The 12,791-nt window shown below is 49.6% G+C and overlaps 1 protein-coding gene and 1 non-coding gene across 4 annotated transcripts in view; one reads left to right on the forward strand and one right to left on the reverse strand.

The window, feature by feature from the left end:
- Positions 1-12,791, forward strand: part of FAH (fumarylacetoacetate hydrolase) — a 32,133-nt gene that overhangs the window by 5,873 nt on the left and 13,469 nt on the right. For 2 of the 3 annotated variants that reach the window (XM_055556016.1, XM_055556017.1), the window contains exons 4-9: positions 26-75; positions 5,872-5,962; positions 8,132-8,229; positions 8,335-8,387; positions 10,599-10,698; positions 11,970-12,100. In XM_055556016.1, coding sequence (XP_055411991.1) covers positions 26-75; positions 5,872-5,962; positions 8,132-8,229; positions 8,335-8,387; positions 10,599-10,698; positions 11,970-12,100 — 523 coding nt within the window. The remainder of the gene's footprint in view (positions 1-25; positions 76-5,871; positions 5,963-8,131; positions 8,230-8,334; positions 8,388-10,598; positions 10,699-11,969; positions 12,101-12,791) is intronic. The other variant, XM_055556019.1, reaches the window with a different exon arrangement.
- On the reverse strand, positions 3,465-3,537 carry TRNAW-CCA (transfer RNA tryptophan (anticodon CCA)). The gene has a single exon. It is a non-coding gene; the product is annotated as a tRNA-Trp (tRNA).

The following is a 12,791-nucleotide window of genomic DNA, read 5'->3' on the forward strand; positions in this document are numbered from 1 at the left end:
TGATGCCCCTTCTTTGGTGTTTCAGTGCCTTCGCATCCCAGGCTTCCGCTACGATGTATCTTCCGGCTGCCATAGGTGAGTCTAGTCTCTTTAACAGGATGTGTGTGGAGCAGCTGCCTGCCCAGGGCCCTGTCCCTGCTTCCTGTGGGGAAGGTCACGGAGGAGGGGCTCTGGGGCTGTCAACGCCTCCCCATCAGGGACCCAGGCCCAGCATTGACCCAGGCGTCTCTAAAAGCCAGCACTTTCACTAAGGGTAGTTGCTCACTGCTTAGATTTGTAGCTGGCTCCCTGGCTCCCTATGTGTGCAGGAACTCACTCTCCTTTCCCACAGGGCTGTGGTGGGGGTGCTCAGAGATCAGTCCATGAGTCAGCAGCTTTGAGGAGAGAGGCCAGAGGGTCCTGGAGGGCCCCAGGTTGAGCCGTGAGTTGGATGTCTGATTGGAATTTCAGTCTGAAATTTGCAGTTGTCCAGGGACTTTCCTGGGGGTCCAGTGGCTAGGAGTCCACGCTCCCAATGCAGGGGGCCCAGGTTCCATTCCTGATCAGGGAACTAGGTCCCACATGCCGTAAGCCCAGGCACAGCCAAATAAATTATATATATATGCTGCTGCTGCTGCTGCTGCTGCTGATACTTAGTCATGTCTGACTCTACAGGCTCCTCTGTCTGTGGAATTCTCCAGGCTAGGATACCAGAGTGGGTTGCCAATTCCTCTTCCAGGGGATCTTCCTGACCCAGGGATCAAACCCGCATCTCCTATACTGCAGGCAGATTCTTTACCCTCTGAGCAATTCTGGAGAATTCCTATACACACACACACACACACACACACATATATATAAAATTACAGTTGTCTAAACCCTCTTGGCCCGATCAGGCAGAGGGCTGAGCCCTTCCTCCTTGTCCACCAGCCTGGGGGGTGAGCGCCTGCCTGCTGAGTCAGCCTGGGCTCCTGGGTGCTGAGAGGCCAGGTGGTCCTGCCAGTCCTTCTGGGAAGATGTGACTTCTGCCTCTGCCCCCGTTTCTGTGGGCCACGTCCTGGAGCAGCACCCCAAGGCCTGCCTTGAAGATAATCTTCCAGAAGACAGGCACACACGGGTTCAGTATATTTGCTGCCCCTCATCTAAGGGTTTGAGGATGAAAGGCAGTTGAGCTGCTGTGCTCAGAAGCTCATAGCTCAAACCTGAGTGTAGTGAGAATGGAATTGTTTCCCTTCTAATCATCACCCCTGGGCTCCCTGCTTTTCCTCCCATACCCCCTTCATGTCCTTTCTCTTGGTTCTTCCCTTTCTCGACTTCTTTCTAAATGCTCCGCCTTTGCAGCAGCTTTCCTGAGGTGTGATTTACACAGCCCACAATTCTCCCATTGTCAGTGTGCAGTTTAATGAGTTTTAGACAATATATACCGCTGTGCAGTCATTCCCACCATCACATTGGAAAGCACTCAGTCAGCACAAAGCCTCTGTTTGTAGTCAGTGCCTGCTGTCCCTCCAGGCAACCATGGCCTGCCCCCAGTTTTACCTCTAGTAATTTCATATCAATAGCATTACCCCATATGCGGGTCTGCTGTGTCTATCTCAGCTGGTATTCCCCCTCATTATTCTTTCCCTCATATTATTTTTTCATAACGTGTATTCTTTTATTAAATGAAAATCAGAGACTTCCCAGGTTGTTCAGTGCTTTAGACTCGACGCTTCCAGTGCAGGGGGCACAGGTTCCATCCCTGGTCAGGGAACTAGAATCTCACATGCCACGTGGTGCACATCCACATAGAACAAACCACTCAGCTTTGTAGTCTAAGAGGTCTTTAAAAAAAATGTGCTAAAAATTGTGGTAAAATACACATTATACAACGTTTACCATCTTCATGATCTTTAAGTGTATCACTGGTATCCAGTACATGACATTGTCCCCCATATTATTTTTAGCTTTTTGGAACAGGAGGTCCTGCCCGCTAAACTGGGCTGCGAGTACCACTGGCTGGGGTGTGGAGTGAGTGGGTGAGTGGCTGGGGTTCTTCCTCTCTCACTGTCTTATAGCCTGGCCTGGACACCATCTTTTCCCATCCTTTTTAAGTGATCATGAAATGGACTTTGTGTATAGATACTGAAAACCAACAAGGAAGTAGAAGCTGTTAATTTTCTTTGGCAGGAATGCTCTGAAATAGTGTGCTGGTTCTACCCTGGGCTCCTTCCTGGGCAGGTCTTATTGCAAAATTCAGCACCGCGTTGTTCTAAAGTAAATGCTGGAGCGACATACACTTCTACTACGCTTTATAGTGTGTCAGACAAGTTTTTATAATTGTTTGGAAAGATTATGATTTAAAAAAAGATTCAGTCTTTGAGTCTGCCTGGATTCTCTCAAAGGAGAAATTGAAAGTGGAATAACCATGGCAGCAGTGACTCCCAGTGGAGGAAGGGAAGGGATTTTATTTGGGGCCTGCTATGTGCCAGGCGTGGGCTTCCCTGATGGCTCAGCGGTAAAGACTTTGCCTGGGTTGGGAAGATCCTCTGGAGAAGGAAATGGCAACCCACTCCGGTATCTTGCCTGGAGAATCTCATGGAAAGAGGAGCCTGGTACACTGTAGTCCATGGGGTTGCAAAGAGTTGGATGTGACTGAGCACAGCGAGAGCAACATTGTGCCAAGCACTATGATAAGATATATTATATGGATGTATTATTTCCTTTACTGTATCGATATGCCTGTGATTGGCATTATCACTCCCAATGGAGAAACTGAGTTCTAAAGCATCAAAGGGACTTTCTCAAGGCCACACATAGCCAAGAAACAGCAGAATCAGAATTCACAGGGAGGTTTGGGCATGTTGTCTACTGTGTGGGCCTTGCTTATCTGTGAAATAACAATAGAATGATCTACCTGAAGGCATCGTTTTAAAGTAGGTTCCTTCTGGCCCTGAGACCTATGATTTTATGAAATAAAAGGCACTTATTTCCATGTTTCTGTAACTAAGAGAAGAGCTATAATGTGGAGTTTTGTTTTTCTGTAAGTGATTTTCTGTGTCCCACATGCTTTCCATCATGCAAGAGAGTTCCACATGTCCAGCAACAACTGGTAGGAACCTAGCCAGGCTTCCCAGGGAGGGAGGAGGACAGGCAGGAGCCCAGGACCCCCTCCCTGACTCTGAGGTGGGCGCAGTCCAGCCACTTTTCATTTTTAAGATCCCAGATTATTTTTTTCCCCCAAAGACCTCTTCTTTAAAAATAATTTTTTTATTATTTTTTTGGCCACACATGTGGGATCTTAGTTCCCTGACCAGGGTTTGAACCTGCACCCAGTGCACCCCCTGCACTGGGGGCATGGAGTCTTAACCACTGGACTGCCAGGGAAGTCCCCCAAAGACCCCTTCTTGATTTGTGGATGCAACATCCTTTTTTATTAGATATATTAAAGGATTCTTCTTCTCTTTTTTTTTTCCTGCCCCATCATAAGACATATGGGATCTTAGTTCCCTGGCCAGGGATCAAACCTGCGCCCCCTGCATTGGAAGCATGGAGTCTTAACCACTGGACCACCAGGGAGGTCCCCTAAAGGATGCTTCTTTTTCAGTCTCCTTCTGGTGTCTCTATTAATCCTGCTTCCTCTCTTTCATTTCTTTTGTGAGTTGAATTAGTACCTCTCTCATGGTGAGGATTCTTCCGGACGTTTGGTGAGTCTGGGTTTTTTTGTGCTCATCTTTTTTGGGGTTGCACTGGGTCTTCTTTGCAACATGCAGGCTTAGTTGCCCTGTAGCATGTGAGATCTTAGTTCTTTGACCAAGGATTGAACCCACATCCTCTGCATTGGAAGGCAAATTCTTAACCACTGGACCACCAGGGAAGTCCCTTGTGCTCATCTTTATTTGTGTAGGAAACTCTCCTCCGTCAGGTGCTGGTGAATGCAGCTCTTCCTATAACCAGCCCCAAGGAAAGGGGCGTGGTCTACTTCTGATGGGGAGCTCTGGTTTTGTTTCGTGGTTGTGGGGAGACTGCCCTGCTTCTCCCTACTGCTAAAGTCTCTGGGGTCATGACCTCGGCTCCCCGGACCCACCCCTTAGCCCGGGCACAGTCTCCTGCTATTGGCTGTTTGGGCGAAGCTGGGTAAAGATGGGGATGGCCAGCAGGGACTCAATCCCCGGCAGTCTCTTCAGCCCACCCCCCCACCCCCCGCCTGCCTTCCCATCTCTCTGGGGGCCGCTGGATTTTGGCTCACTGCTTGACTTCCAGGATCCCTTACGATTTCCAGTTGGCCAGTGGTGCCTTCTTGTTATGGATTTATGCTTCTAACAAATATCTCAGCTGTTCTGTCTGTGCTTTGGGACTGAAGATGGAAAGCAGCCATGAAAGCTCAGGGTGCCCCTGCTCTAACGGACCCTCGTAGACTTTTTGGCTCAGTGGTAAAGGATCCGCCTGCAATGCAGGAGACTCAGGAGACCTGGGTACGATCCCTGGGTCAGGAAGATCTCCTGGAGGAGGAAATGGCAGCCCACTCCAGTATTCTTTCCTGGAAAATCCCATGGACAGAGGAGCCTGGAGGGCTACAGTCTGTGGGGTCATAAAGGAGTCGGACACGACTGAGTGACTAAGCACACACTAAGCATGCATCCTTCACCACTGCCTTTTCTAGTCTAGGCTGTTGGTACTGGCCCTGTCCAACTTTTTATTTACCTACTAAAAATAAATTTTTTTTTGAAGAGAGGTTGTGGAGGATAAACAGGCAAACTGCCCCAACTTACTATTTCTGCGTATATGATCAGTTCCCTGTCTTATGGGAGCCTGTGCCGATAGCATACAGTCCACCTCGTCCGTTCCAGTCTTCATCACCAGGCCCCACTGAGACCTTGTTCTTGGCACTATGTGTGTGTTAGTTGCTCAGTCACGTCCGACTCTTTGCAACCCCAATAGACTGTAGCCCACCAGGCTCCTCTGTCCATTGGATTCTCCAGGCAAGAATACTGGAGTGGGTTGCCATTCCCTTCTCTAGGGGATCTTCTTGATCCAGGGATTGAACCTGGGTCTCCTGAACTGCAGGCAGATTCTTTACTATCTGAGCCACCAAGGAAGCCCCTTTGTTCTTGTCACTGAGAGAGAGTCAAACAAAATGCAGCCTGGGCTAGGCTGCTCTGAAATGACTTCAGTCTTGCAGAGGGATAAGACCTGCACACACATGACTGGGGCACAAGTGGGACATGGAGCCCTCCGGCCGGGAGAAGGGCTGGCTTGGATGCTCAGTGGACTTGGAGGAGGGGTGATCCAGCTAGGGAGAGTGGGTGTGGCTTCATGCTCTAGGGGGCGGGGCCTAAACTGAGCTGCCAGGATCTGGGCACACAGACCCAAGGAAGATGCCAGTCCCCCCAGGGGTAGTCACAGCTTGAGCAAAGGCCTGGTAATCGGAGCTGGTGGGTGGGAGGGGTATCAGCTATTCATTTGCAAATTTCATTGTTTCAGGAAATCTATTTTATTTTTATTATTTTCTTTACAAATTTAAGAACTTATTTTTTATTATTAACTTGGAACTATTTTTTATACCCTTTATTTATTTATTATTATTAGGCCACGAAATGCGGCTTATAGGATCTTAGTTCCTGGACTAGGGATCGAACCCATGCCCCTGCAGTGGGAAGCTTGAAGTCTTAACCACTGGACCTCCAGGGAAATCCCCCAATTTGTTTCTGATTTTTCAATTGGGAGTTCTCAAAACAAATTTTCAGTGGTGTGAATAGCTTTTGGATGTGCCAGTGTTGCCGGGCATGCGCCTCCAGCCCCTGCTGGCTAGCCGTCCTGGCTCAACCGCCCGGACCCTGACCCTTGGAAGCGGCACTTCCCCATCCTTCAGCATCCAGGTTGCTGACAGCACCTCCGTCCTTTCCCCTGCAGGCGACTACACGGACTTCTATTCCTCTCGGTATCATGCCACCAATGTCGGGGTCATGTTCAGGGGCAAGGAGAATGCACTGATGCCAAACTGGTATGTCCCGTACCCTGGTGTGGCTGAGCTCCAAGTCTGTCTTTCTGTGTCCAGCAGCCTGTGGTTCTGGGAGCCGCCAGGTCCTCTCAGGTTAAAGGAACCAGGGAGGAAAGCCCACAAGGGTCATGACATCACCACACCTGGAAACAGTGACCCCAGCTTCTGGTTCTCCTCTCAGCTCAGCCCTGGACCTGCTGTGGAATCGCGGGGCAGTCCCTTGAGGCTTGATCTAGAGAACATGGGTTGGAATTAGATACTGAGTCACCAACATCCTTCCAACTCCTTTGATTTGTAAGCTGTGAATTACAGTTCTATTGGTGAATTCTAGTGCTGGTTCCTCTGGGAGGCTCTAGGGGAAGAATCCATTTCCTTGTCTATTCTGGCTTCCAGAGACTGCTTGCACTGCTTAGCTTGGGACCCCTTCCTCAGATGACTGCAGCCTCTCGGTTCCATCTGCAACAGTGCTAATTCCTCCTTTGACCTTCTTCCCTTTATAAGGATCCTTCCAGGTGGCTCAGTGGTAAAGAACCCACCTGCCAATGTAGGAGACATAAGAGACTCAGGTTCAATCCCTGGGCTGGGAAGATCCCCTAGAGTAGAAAGTGGCAACCCACTCTAGTATTCTTGCCTGGGAAATTCCATGGACAGAGGAGCCTGACGGGCTATAGTCCAAAGGGTCGCAAAGAGTTGGACATGACTGAGCAGTCACACACACACACACACACACACACACACACATGGTTACATGTAGGGACCACCTGATAATTCAGAATAATCTCCATAATCTCATGATCATTGACTTAAGTCACATCTGCAAGTCTCTTTTACCTCAGAAGGTGATATTCACAGCTTCCAGAGGTTAAGACCTGGATATCTTTTTTTTTTTTAATGTTGGAGTATAGTCAACTCACAATGGTGTGATGGTTTCAGGTGGACAGTGAAGGGACTCAGCCATACATACACATGGATCCATTCTTCCCCAAACTCCCCTCTCATCCAGGTTGTCACATAGCACTGAGCAGAAGTCCCTGTGCTGGACATGGGTATCTTTGCAGGGGCTTTTATTTAGCCTCACACACATACATGCACACTCATACATGTACACACATACATACATACATATACCTACATACATACAGGCTTCTCATTGTGGTGGCTTCTTGTTGTGGAGCACAGGTTCTTAGGGTGCTTGGGCTTAGTTGCCCCATGGTATCTGGTATCTGGCATGTGGTATCTTCCTGGAGGAGGGATTGAACCTGTGTCTCCTGCATTGGCAGGCAGTTTCTTAACCACTGGACCACCAAGGAAGTCCTTTCTTTTTAATGTTGAGCAATGGCCACCTGAGGCAAAGAGCATGCTGGGAAAGATTGAAGGCAGGAGGAGAAGGGGATGACAGAGGATGAGATGGTTGGATGGCATCATTGACTCAATGGACATGAGTTTGAGCAAAATCCAGGAGATGGTGAAGGACAGGGAAGCCTGACAGACTGAACAACAACAGAAAATATTCCATTGTCTTATCGAGACCACATTCTTGCTCATCCATTTATTTGTTTCTGGACACTTGGGAGTTCTTTTCGATATTTGAATCATGTATGTGTTGACTCACTTTCATTTTTATCTTGAAAGCATTTTGAAATTTAGTCACTCAGTCATGTCCGACTCTTTGCCACCCCATGGACTGTAGCCCACCAAGCTCCTCTGCCCTTGGGATTTCTCAAGCAAGAATACTGGAGTGGGTTGCCATTTTCTACTCCAGGGGATCTTCCCACCCCAGGGATTGAACCTGCATCTCTTGCATCTCCTGCATTGGCAGATGGATTCTTTACCACTGTGCCACCTGGGAAGCCCCAGGTCCTTATTACTTATCTATTTTATATATGTGTGTGCGTGCTAAGTTGCTTCAGTTGTGTCAGACTCATTGTGACCCTGTGAACCATAGCCCACCAAGCTGCTCTGTCCAAGGGATTCTCCAGGCAAGAATACTGGAGTAGGTAGCCATTCCCTTCTCCAGGGGATCTTCCCAGATCTCCCACATTCTTTACCATCAGCCACCAGGGAAGCTCAGGTATATATATGTTGGCTCCCTTTCATTTCATCTGAAAACATTTCGAAATTTCATTTGTACATGTAACAGCATCAAGGCTTCCTCTCGCCTTCCTTCCTCAGGCTGCACCTGCCAGTGGGCTACCACGGGCGCGCTTCCTCCGTGGTGGTGTCTGGCACCCCGATCCGCAGGCCCCTGGGGCAGATGCGGCCCGACGACTGTAAGTGCCCCCAGTGCCCAGGCCTTGCCGGGCTCTGCCCTTTGTCCCCACACGCCCAAGTCCATGCCTGGCACCCACTAACCTCTCTTTCTGCTGTTATTCCAGCTAAGCCTCCCGTTTATGGTGCCTGCAAACTCCTGGACTTCGAGTTGGAGATGGTAAGCCTTGTTTCGGTGTTTTACTGGCGTGGGGTCTGTATATACGCTAGAGCAAGAGGGCTCTCCCAGTGGCTGCCCTGGACAATGGGCGGTTCCTTCATCTCAACCATGTTAATGGCAGTTCTGGGTCCCCACCTGGCCATCGGAAGTACCGTCCAGCCTCCTTACTCACTGATTCTGTATGTGTAAGTTCATTAACCGTTCATTTGTAACCTCCAAATCAGTAGTCGGAGAGGTTTTGAGGGGTCACCTGAGGACACACACAGGGTGGCAGACAGTTTGAATCTCAGGTTTAGGTGGTCCTCGGAGTGTTTCCTGGTGTGGGTTCCCTGGTGTACGCTTTGGGGTCCCCTGGTTGGACTGTGAGCGTGGGCCTCTAGGTTGATTGGAGGCAGGCTGGATCTCCCTGTATTTCCAATCCTGCCTGGTGATATCTTTGGATTCCATCCAGGGGAGACAAATAGTCACTAGTCCCAGGAGGGCATGCCGAACCAGCCCTCTGCCTCTCACTGCCTTTGTGAGGCTGCCACGTGGCCCCTAAGAGATGGTGTCCCCAAGCCAGATGCCCCAGAGCAGGGTGCAGAGCCCCAGTTTAAATGGGACCAGGGTCTTCTCTCTGGGAGTATGGAGGACTTTGCAGGCAGATGCTTTACCTATGGTGGTTCCTGTCGGGGGGCAGAAGGGGTGGGCAGAAGGTAAATGGAAAGTCGGAGTGTGAAGAAATGGTGTATTGGGTGGGTAGCGAGCACAGATCATCTTGACGATGGTGGTGAGATTCTCTATAAGACAGCATCTTTCTTTTTATAATCTTGATGAAAAATGTGCGATGTTTAAACACCATCATAGAATGAATATAACTGGGACTTGGGTCTTGCAAACGTCATAGTTGATTCTGTGCGCTTTTGGTAGTTATTTTCCCAACATGTTCCCGCAGTGATGTCTAGACGCTCTCTTGTTTCCTGGATGTTGTGTTAGCGATGCTCTCCTTTCACAGATATTCTCGGCTACTCTCTGCCAGTTTTCTGCACAGTGCTCTCTTAGCAGTTTGAAAGTCTGTTTTGTATTGAAGTGCTTCCCTGGGGGCTCAGATGGACAAGAACCTACCTGCCAGTGCAGGAGGTATAAGAGATGTGGGTTTGATCCCTGGCTCAGGAAGATCCCTTGGAGAAGGGAATGGCTATCCATTCCATGATTCTTGCCTGTAGAACCCCATGGACAAGGGAGCCTGGTGGGCTATAGATTATGGGGTCACAAAGAGTCGGAAATGACTGAGTGACTAATACACTTTTGTATTTAATAGAAATTAACACTTCACTGTAATACATTGTAAATATGTTACTCCCAGTGTGGTATCATTTTGCCTTTATTTGTTGTCTTTCTTTATGCAGAAATTTTACAGTTTTATAAAGTCAAACATGTCAATCACTTCCTTTATGGCATTTCCTTTTATGTCATCTTAGGGGTCACTAAAAGTCGGACACGACTGAGCGACTTCACTTTCACTTTTCACTTTCATGTATTGGAGAAGGAAATGGCAACCCACTCCAGTGTTCTTGCCTGGAGAATCCCAGGGACAGGGAGGCCTGGTGGGCTGCCGTCTCTGGGGTTGCACAGAGTCGGACACGACTGAAGCGGCTTAGCAGCAGCAGCAGCAGACTCTCTCCATCTGAAGAATTTGAAGATTTGGGGGATGTTTTGTTTTTCTAGTACTTGTTAGATAGAGCCTTACTCTGCAAATATTTAGATCTCTCATCTACTTGGAATTGTATGATGGGTTAAGGGGTGGAGTTTGCCCCCATGGGCTCTCTTTGCCACATCATGGAGTCAGCCTTCTGATTTTTTATGACATGAATACAAACCCTGGTATTTTCACTTTTCACAAGCCTTGTGTAGCTGTCAAATCTGAAAATGCAGTGTGGGAAAGGGCAGAGGTGTGGGCTGAAGGAGATGAAAAGGGCTGCCGTGGTGATCAGGGACCATGTGCAGGGGTCTTGGGTGGGCACTGGCCCGCTGCTGCTCACTATGGCCCCAGCTGTGAGCAGGGGTGTGAGCAGGGCTGTGGCTGTCTGTCAACTCAGGTGCAGTGTAGAAGTATGGTGGATTTGCACGTAGCAGTCCAGGTATCAGCCAGGGTTTGGAAATGCCTGACCTTTGCCTTCCAGGCAAGGGCAGCAGGTTAGAGCCAGATTCTCATCAGCTTTCCCATGTCAGGCTTTCTTTGTAGGCCCTGGGAACAAACTCGGAGAGCCAATCCCCATTTCCAAGGCCCACGAGCACATTTTTGGAATGGTCCTTATGAACGACTGGAGTGGTAATTATGGGGAGCCGGGCATCCTGGTATTGAGCATCCTGTGCACTCTTGGGTCTGGGGGAAGGCTGGGTGTTTGGGACACTTTTTGCAGAAGCCAAGGTGGTCTCCTGGGTCTGGTTTGGTCAGAGGCAGCAGGTGGTCAGTGGTTGAGAGCGCAGGCTTGGGTATCCAACAGACCTCTCGGCTCTGAGCTCTTGGCCAGTCACTTGACCTCTCTGAGCTCCAGTGTTCTTGTAAGTTGAACGGAGGGACATGGCTAATATGTTTGAGCAATTTTGTGCCAGGCCCCAGGGCTGAACTCCTCCCGTGGACTCTCCTGCCAGATACCAATTGGGCACTGGTAATATTTTTGTTGTTTAGTCACTAAGTCATATCTGACTCTTGAGACCCAGTGGACTGTAGCCCACTAGGGTCCTCCATGGGATTCTCCAGGCAAGGATACTGGAGTGGGTTGCCGTGCCCTTCTCCAAGGGATCTTCCCAACCCAGGGATTGAATCTACGTCTCTTATGACCGCTGCATCAGTAGGCACTTTACCACTAGTGCCAGCTGGGAAGCCCAATGATAATATTACTATTCCCATTTTACGGAGGTGAGGAATGAGGCACAGAGTGATTTCAGCTGATTGCTGAGCTAAGATTTCAAACCAAAAAGCTCCATTTCTGAGTTCGTCTCAACCCCTCTGCCTTATATAGGAGGAAACTGGTGCCAGGTGTCCCAGGAACTATGAGGTTGAGATTCCAGACCCTTCATGGGGAAATATCCTGCCTGCTCCCCCCTTTTAGTTAAACAGCAGAAAAACAAATATAATTTGTAAATACAGGAGTGCACAGAAGAGAATTAAGGAAGTGAACAAAGCAGGCAGCTTTTATACCTTTTTACAAACAAATAATAAATTTGTAAACAATAGACAAAACACAGGATTTTGGGTCTGGGGTGCTAAATTATTGAAGAAGTAACAAGATTTGTTTGCAGTCTCTTCTTGGCCTTGAATTCCTGTCTCTTGTGACAAATACGTCTCTCTCCCTCCTGGTACTGGAAGAGTACTTTTCTTTTTCCTGCCCTTTGGTCATCTCGCTCTTGGCCGCAGCCTGGCACGGTGACCTCAGAGGACCTCTGTCCTTGGTCCCAGGGCAACCAGCTCATTGGGGTTGGAGCACCAGGGGTCAGCAAGGCTGAGCCAAGCGTCTGGTCCTTCGTCAAGGGGAGAGGGGAGACTTGGCTGGTGGCCTCGTTGGCTTCTGTCAGCCCTGCTTGTCCCTTCTCCTGTAGCTCGAGACATCCAGAAATGGGAGTACGTCCCCCTTGGGCCGTTCCTTGGGAAGAGTTTTGGAACCACCATCTCTCCATGGGTGGTGCCCATGGATGCCCTCATGCCCTTTGCTGTGCCCAACCCGGAGCAGGTAAGACGTCCTCTATGAGAAGTCCCAAACCCGGGCCCCTCTGCCTCCCAGCTGTTTACCCATCCAGTTTGGAGAGGGTCTGGAGGGTAAGTGCCGTGTCCCCAGCATGCCCACGTGCTGGGGGGTCTTGACTGCAGGGACCTCTAGGCAAGCATGGCGCCAGTCATTCTGCCTTGTGTTTTCCCTGTTCCTTGCACAGTTCTGGGAAAAAACATGGAGTTTTGTAACCTTTAGAATCCTCTGAGGCTACAGGAACTGGCCAATTGGCAGGAGAAGGGGTCCCTTCCAGTATCACATTGCACAACCTCCCGGGTCGCCAAGTTGTGGTCTGTGTGATGGCGCCCCCTGGAGGCCGACTGACAAACTGCAGTGTGGAGTCAGACCACAGGGCATCCTGCTGCCGAGCCTCCTGGTCCCTGTACCACTGTCCTGGCCCGACTCCGGATCTTGGTCCTCACTCCTCAGGCTGTCACAGTCTGCTGCTGCCTCCATCCCATCACCCCCAGTGACCTCCACCAAAGTGCACTTGACCTTGACTGACGCCATGGTCTTGTGCCCTCTTCAGTATGGACCTCTTTGCTGTTGTCCAGTCGCTCAGTTGTGTCTGACTCTGCGACCCCATGGACTGCCGCACACCAGACTTCCCTGTCCTTCACCATCTCCCGGAGTTTGCTCAAACTCATGTCCATCG

The sequence above is a fragment of the Bubalus kerabau genome, chromosome 19, assembly GCF_029407905.1.
Source record: "Bubalus kerabau isolate K-KA32 ecotype Philippines breed swamp buffalo chromosome 19, PCC_UOA_SB_1v2, whole genome shotgun sequence".
Taxonomy (NCBI): domain Eukaryota; kingdom Metazoa; phylum Chordata; class Mammalia; order Artiodactyla; family Bovidae; genus Bubalus; species Bubalus kerabau.